The 8,106-nt window shown below is 36.0% G+C and overlaps 3 protein-coding genes and 1 long non-coding RNA gene across 8 annotated transcripts in view; 1 reads left to right on the forward strand and 3 right to left on the reverse strand.

Moving 5' to 3' along the window:
* LOC137617244 (angiotensin-converting enzyme-like) overlaps positions 1-1,296 on the forward strand; it is an 85,363-nt gene extending 84,067 nt beyond the window's left edge. The window contains exon 18 of the mRNA XM_068347209.1: positions 1,028-1,296. Coding sequence (XP_068203310.1) covers positions 1,028-1,116 — 89 coding nt within the window. The 3' untranslated portion in view covers positions 1,117-1,296. The remainder of the gene's footprint in view (positions 1-1,027) is intronic.
* Positions 1-2,280, reverse strand: part of LOC137617245 (uncharacterized) — a 109,882-nt gene extending 107,602 nt beyond the window's left edge. Inside the window, exon 1 of the long non-coding RNA XR_011039593.1 lies at positions 1,599-2,280. This is a non-coding gene — a long non-coding RNA (uncharacterized lncRNA). The remainder of the gene's footprint in view (positions 1-1,598) is intronic.
* The window catches only part of LOC137617241 (glutamate-gated chloride channel-like), a 959,538-nt gene that overhangs the window by 319,927 nt on the left and 631,505 nt on the right, over positions 1-8,106 (reverse strand). The gene's annotated exons all lie outside the window — the stretch shown is intronic.
* LOC137617243 (heparan sulfate 2-O-sulfotransferase pipe-like) overlaps positions 7,362-8,106 on the reverse strand; it is a 15,759-nt gene continuing 15,014 nt past the window's right edge. The window contains exon 7 of the mRNA XM_068347207.1: positions 7,362-7,676. Coding sequence (XP_068203308.1) covers positions 7,498-7,676 — 179 coding nt within the window. The 3' untranslated portion in view covers positions 7,362-7,497. The remainder of the gene's footprint in view (positions 7,677-8,106) is intronic.

Below are 8,106 nucleotides of genomic sequence, written 5' to 3' on the forward strand. Positions count from 1 at the left end.
ATGGCAAGGATGTTATCCTGCATCAATTTTGATGCAACGTATATTTTTAGCCCCAGTGGAAAAAAAAATAAATACTATTTTGAGTTTTTTTTTTTTTAAGATATCATTCAGCATCGCCTTTGACGCATTGTATTTGCAATATTTAATATTTTTATCCCCAGTGAAAAAAATTACTATTTTGAGTAAGATTTTCCTTATGATTAGCTTTTATTTAACATCCCTTTGACGCAACAATTTTTCTTTTTTTTTTTTAATGGAGGAGCGTCGACTCAAAACTGGTATTAATTATTTATGAACTAAAACTAACGCAACATTTTTTTTTTCTCTTAAATGGAGGAGCGTCGACTCAAAAGTCGTAATAACTATTTGTGAACTAAAACTAAACTACGCTAGGCTTTTTTTTCCATTAACAGTTTTGACTTGACGCGTTTAATACTTTTAGCCCCAGTGAAAAACGTATATATTATTTTGAGTTTAAGGTTATTTATCTATTAAGTGAAGGCGAGTCGACTCTGGTATTAGCTATTTGTGGACTGAAAACTAAACTGCATTGCTTTTTCCATAATCAATTATAATGCAACTTATTTATATAATATTTTAGTTGGAGGGTTGACTTAAAAATGGCATTAACTATTTGTGTACAAAAGAAAACTATACAGTGCAATTTAATATAAAACACCTATGGGGGCTATTATTATTAATTATTATTATCATTACTATTATTATTACTTGCTAAGCTACAACCCTAATTGGAAAAGCAGGATGCTATAAGCCTAGGGGTTTCTATTCGGTGTATGTGAAGGCAAACGGAAAATGAACCTTAACCAGACAGAAGGATCCAATGTAGTACTGTCTGGCCGTTCAAAAGACGCCATAACTCGCAAGACCCTATTTATAGACCTAAAAGCCTTTCGCATTCCGCTTTCCATTCAATGAATAGTGTAACAAAATGTAGCCTCCATTCATTCACTTACTATCATCATTAACATTAACTATACAAAAGATTGTAATGTTTTCTCCGTTACAGATGTAAGTTCGGCCTCTACGATCCATCCAACAATCCTCAACTTGTGTTTAGCCATAACGCTCTACTGCTCCAGATTCCTAATCCACTGACAAATGCTTTAGGCCCAAGAATGATCATAGTACTAATCTAAGTTAAGTGCTATCTGGATGGCGAATAATTTAATATATTAAAAAACGCTGGCGTAACGCACTGAAGTCTCCGGCCATTTAAGATAGATATTTGGAAATAATTGTCTCATGCACGCTCGAAACATATAAATGTCAAGGATATCAACAGTATATTAGTTTCAATAATTATGATGGTTTTCAATTTTCTTCAATTATGGGCTGCTCATACGAGCCAAGAGCCAGTTTCAAGATTTTATCTTCAATAAGAACATAACGGGAACCAGTAGTGCTACGAAAATTCATAAATGAATAACGGGAAATAAAACTAACCTGAAATACACGCTGCCTAAAAATTACGAGCTTCACCCAAACAGTGGGAAAAATCAATTACAGGTGTAATACACGATAAGCCTGATCCCAAATGACTTAAAAGCAATATAGCGACACCTCTTGCATTTACTTACTCATACCAGACGGATGAAGTTTTCTACGAAATCTACTCTTCGTATGTTCGTGTTTCCCTTGGAAGGGAAATGCCAACAAAACACTACTAGTTACGACACACGTCAGGAAAGAACTGAGGTTTAAGTTAACAGAAGCGTTTGACGAAGGTTTTGGTCAAAGTCGGTGTTGGCCGTTAAGGAAATGGTACGTCCTGTAGATCCTAACTTCTTTGACAGAAATGTTAATTCTATCTTATCTAATCTATGTTTGGGCTAGTGTTTAATTAAATAAATTATTGCGAACTACTTTGTATTTGTTTACAATATACTGAAGAACAAGTGAACAACCAGTGTGCATCGTTTAGCCTTTAGAGTCATAAATAGTTGAACTATTGTAATCTTTAGATATATTTCGACCATCTTTTCATTAAACATGTACTGTACAATAAAAATAATAACTTACCTTACTGTATATGGCATATGTGTATATACATATCATCACAGAGATCTGTTCAAACTCACATTCCATTTACTGACATTTTAAGTATTTAGTGCAAGGTTTGACGTGGTGTGTCTTATTTCTTATATATAATTGTACTTCGTAATTCATAAATAGCTTTGGATGGCAATTACTTCCATTCCATTATACTTTGAATTATATTTTGATGTTATTTAGTAAAGATATAAACTCGTTATATATATATATATATATATATATATATATATATATATATATATATATATATATATATATATATATATATATATATATATATATATATATGTCTATGAAGACCACGGCTGACTGAGTGGCCATTATCCATGCAACTTCTTTTATTATGATTTAATATTTTGTCAAAATAAACATTACAGACTTGATGAAGTTTTACTTATGCATCATATGTTATAGAATTAAAAGTTTTGATGTTTCAGTAACAACTGTAGGCCTAGTGCCATAACTGTAGACCTAGTGCCATAATAACTGTAGGTATAATGCCATAACTGTAGGCCTAATGCCATAATAACTGTAAGCCTAGTGCCATAACTGTAGGTCTAGTGCCATAACTGTAGGCCTAGTGCCATAATAACTGTGGGCCTAGTGCTACAATAACTGTAGGCCTAGTGCCATAATAGGTACCTAGTTGCACTACGGGCTGTTGCAAGAGCCTGTGCTCGGCCACAAGGGCCAGGCATTTTACAATAACAACAACAACAACATCATCTACTTACATTACCTACAAGGTGCAATTAAAAAAAATTATTCATACAGTGGTATTACTTTAATATCATAAATCAACTAGATAACAATGAGCATAAATACACCTAGATGATTAAACACACATAAGTACGTAGATTGATATATAAATAATATAGATATCTCTTATACAGACGGGATAAATGATAATACAAAGATACGTAAGGCAAATGAGTTATGCCCATATTCATGCACGTACCGATACATATACATGCCAACAAAACTTTACATCACAGAGTAAACTATCTACAGAACATTCACAATACCTTGGTACCGTTGTTCCAGCTACCGCTGAGATCGACGATGTTTTTGAAGATGGAAAAAAAAGGCTTGGGCAGGTCTAGGACTATGGTTTTCCAAAACAAGTCCCATGTAAATTACCAAAAGCCTGAGTATATATAAGCAATGCAAAGGGTTAGATTCTACACGGACATTATCTTGAGTAATTGTAACATTTTCTTACTACCTGTTTGCAGAAAATTGTAGTCCCCTCCTGGAAAAATCGGATTCCCCACTTCAGGTTCAGGCGAGACCAGGACACACACAAGCAGAGTATATTTAAAGACCCTGGTAAAACCCATACTCACCAAACGCCAACAGTTCGCAACTACACAGTCTACACTGGCAGTGGCGTAGCTAGGGAAGGGCTGGGACAGGAGAAGGCATTTCACAGAAGGGCATTTTTTTTTTCAAATGCCCCAGGGGCCTCCAAAACAGGGTTTAAAATAAAAGTATGCAATTATACATTCAATATTACTACCAACTCACAGTGGTAAGGGGGAGGGCGGCCGCTTTAAGGCCGATTCACACGACCCGTTTTCTTTCCGACAGGCTCGCCGTCGGTTAAGCGGCGTCTAGGTTTCTTACGTGTATTCAAATGCAACTGTTCACACGACCCGTTAGGCAGACGGCGGCCCTCGGACGTCGCCCTTCCGAGGCGGCTCGGCTTTCTTCCCAAGAAACCCCGACCGGTTTGACGGACGTTAGCCACCCGTCCCAACCAACGGGTGGATGATGTTTTGTGTGAACGACGACCTGTATTGTACCCGTTCGTTTCGTGGCCTACAACCCCGACTTTTCCTCATAGTATAGAGTCATAGAAATTAGTTAGTTTGTTGTTGACACCATGTATTAGAGGTTAATTGAACTTTTTCAAGGGTATGAGGAGATGTTTGACAGGGCAAACAAGATGTAAAGAAATAATTTACTTAAATAAAAGATATGAAAACTGACTGGAGAGGCATTAAATAAAACAGGTAATTTATCGCAATTTTAACATTCTTGGCATAGTGCATAAAGCATTATGAAGTTGCATAACTTATTTTATCAATACAGTTATCAACCAACATCTTAAAGTGTCAAAATTATCGTAATTTACTCGGTCCTCACGTGACAGAGTCTAAGTAAACAATGAAAACCGCGCGCTGGTAAACGGATACGGAACGCCTCGTGTGAATGTACAACATTTCGACGGTGGTTAGCCACCACCCAGCCTGTCGGAAAGAAAACGGGTCGTGTGAATCGGCCTTTATTACTGACTCGGTCTCCGCACCCTAAAATCTCTAATTACGCCTCGGAGGATTGATAGAGCATATTCCTCCAAGAGCAACCTGCACCCTTGTATGCTGAGTTGGTCACGTGATCCGTGTACCTGAGAACTGTTCTCAAAACAAATTTATACGGTGTACTAAGTAGAACCTGGGGGTCTCAGGAGGTATAGTAACCGTGCCAAGCCATACTTAACGAAATGACAACTTCCACCAACAAGCCTGGAAACTCTAGCTGATTATCACGTGGCCTTAAACTTGGTTGTTATAACAATGGAGTCATTGCTTAATTTTATTACCCTTTTATTACCTTAAAAAGGCAACAGCAGAATCCTAGATAAGAGGTTCCCGCCTCTCAAAATCCTGATCTGATGTGCCCATGTGGCAAGGTATGCAAGACCATGACTACAGGATTGACCTGTTGAGCCTTAAGGCCGATTCACACGACCCGTTTTCTTTCCGACAGGCTGGGTGGTGGCTAACCGCCGTCGAAGGGGGGCGTTCGTTTCAGGTTGCCTTACCGTATGTAAGACACGGGCTCCTGCGTTGGCAGCCCGTAATAATTAGAGGGCGGGAGTAGTAGTTCTACGTTGAAAAACTCTTAAGTCATACTCCAATTACCTAATACTGAGGCACTTTAAATACTGCCTTCGGCTTCGATATTACCTTCTACTGAGGCACTTTAAATACTGCCTTCGGCTTCGATATTACCTTCTACTGAGGCACTTTAAATACTGCCTTCAGCTCCGATGAACTGTTATTAGCCATCTATTATTTGAAGAGGCTACCTACATTCATTGCATGCAATTCGATCTGTTTTAATTACACAATGAAAAAGTGAATTGACGTTTTCGGTGCAGATTACTCGTGTAGCGTTTCCAGCGATTTTAAATAATCTTATAAAATGTAAAATCTGGAATAGAATGATACAAAACATGAATTCCTAAGTTCTTGGAGAAACATAGGCACTGTCCACTAGTGAATTACTGTATGGACTAAAGTGAGGTCTAAATCCACGTTATAAGACAAATCTTTATGGGCTACCCAAGGCCAAATCTATATTGGCCTTTGGGCCACCAAACTCATTGATATAAATACTGGGCATGTATCATTGGGTAACCCATTTTCTTTAATGTCAGGATGCCTGAAAACTTTAAATCAATCAATTAATCAACTATTTTCTTTATATTTATTCAAAATACGTTAATTTATGATCGTCATTGTCAACTAAGCAGTTACTAGAACGGAACACTTGTTCGACATCTCAATATAATACCCTTTAATCCTTTTTTTCATTTATTTACCATTTCTTTTTTCCCCTATATAATGAAGAGTAAGTATCTGGATATATATATATATATATATATATATATATATATATATATATATATATATATATATATATATATATATATATATTTCTTACCTATCCCGCTCTGGGGAGAGAAGGGTAGTCATACCCTGGTAAGAGGGTGTACCCAGAGAGGTACACTCGGGAGCCACTCTCCTCCACAAATTGCCAAACCATCGGGTTATAGTTAGGAAAGGGTGGGAAAGATTGACTGACTGTGTGTATGTGTGTGTGTGTGTGAGCGCTATCTATCTAAATATCTAGACATAATTTTTGACGGCTCAGATATACTATAGTCGATTCTTTTTAGTGAGGCAGATTTGCACCGATTATCAAAGGTGCCTTTTTCGCTCGGAAAAGTTTCCTGATCGCTGATTGGTTGGACAAGATAATTCTAACCAATCGGATAGCAGAAAAACTTTTCCGAGCTAAAAGGCACCGCTGAGAGTCGGTGCAAATGCGCCTCATTAAAAAAATTGAATATAGTAATCAAATTATATCACACGCCGTGCTTACAAACTTGAAGAAACAATATTTACACCCTTCAATAATTGGACATTCCATTCCCTGAAAGGTTGCCATGCAAGTTAAGCGGCTCATTTTGAGCATGTTTCATAAGAAAGTCGACTCGTTTCAGGAAATATTAGATATGACAAACTTTACGTAGCCACCTACCTTCTTTAGAGCGTGAAAACCAGCTTTCATGAAATTGCATGATCAGGGGTTTACCTAACAGTCAACTACTGGGTTGTTTGTTGTTTTCAATATATATATATATATATATATATATATATATATATATATATATATATATATATATATATATATATATATATATATATACTGTATATTTATATATTTACACATATATATACATATATATATATATACTTATATATTTACATATATATATATAATATATATACATATATATATATATATATATATAAATATATATATACATATATATATACTATATATATATATATATATATATATATATATATATATATATATATATAATATATATAAATATATATATATATATATATATATATATATATATATATATATATATATATATATATACGTATACACACACACACATATATATATATATATATATATATATATATATATATATATATATATATATATATATATATATATATATAACGGGCAAGGGAGAAATTTCGAAAAAACAAATATGGACTTGCGACATCAGAATTGACTCCCCCAATTTTTGTTTATCACCGTTTTCGGACGTTTTTTTTTTTCGTGTGTGTAATTCGTCGTTTTCGGACGTTTTTCCCCTTGTCCTACATAATTTAGAAGAATGTGTACCAAAACAGTAGCGTAGCAGCATCTGAACATGCCAAGAGAACTTCTTGAAACAAAAATTATTGATATGTGACTTCGCTTATATACATTAAACTACACATACAGTGTATAATAATTCAGGGAACTTACGTGCAACTTCCACGATATACAAATAACCGCAACATAATATTACTTTCTTTCGACTTAAATTCACTACAAACGTATGACAGAAGCAAGATTGGGACGAGACACCTTAGCTTGGACTCGCTTCAACTACAGTACATTGAAAACTGAGCGTCACCCTCACTAACCTTGTTTCTTTTTATCCCAGATGAGTAACATATCACAACTCTTGGGGACAATTTACTTATCTAACGCATGTTCTCTGCAACTCGTTCCACGAGTTTGGGAATAACGTATAACCTTAATAGATAATGGAAATGAATTTTATGTCGATGGCAGGGTTGTGGCAATGGCTCTGTACTGCCTATCCAGGCGCTGTTTTAAGAAATCGTAGAATTCCAGTTCGATGGTGAAGTTCCTGCTCAGGTATTCCCGCGCCTTCTCGTCCACTCTGGGTTTGTAGAAGTTCTGGTTGGTCAGGATTTTGCTATCGTGCATTTTTTCTGGAAGGGCGGAAAATTAGCTTTTGGAAATTCTATTGTATTGAAGATGTCTTAGAGATATAGAGGTATTGAATTTTTAACACCCGCAATGATCTCATCTTCAATTAAAGGTTTAAAGGCCACTCATGAATGGCAGAGGCAAGGGACAGTGACATTGCTCTATCAAGAAGGACAATGCCCTAGAGACTGACCATATATACATATGATCACCGCCCAAGAACCCTCTCCCCCCAAGCTAGGACCAAGGAGGGCCAGGCAATGGCTGCTGATGACTCGGCAGATAGACCTATAGGCTTCTCCAAACCTTTTCAATACTTTATTGATCTCATTTTAGGCACGCTTACCAACGCGAGTCTAAATAATGTGGGGAATAAATAAATTCCAATTGGGATACAAGCCATTGTATATTACTTGCTTGGGGGGGGAGAGC

The sequence above is a fragment of the Palaemon carinicauda genome, chromosome 23, assembly GCF_036898095.1.
Source record: "Palaemon carinicauda isolate YSFRI2023 chromosome 23, ASM3689809v2, whole genome shotgun sequence".
NCBI classification, from domain to species: domain Eukaryota; kingdom Metazoa; phylum Arthropoda; class Malacostraca; order Decapoda; family Palaemonidae; genus Palaemon; species Palaemon carinicauda.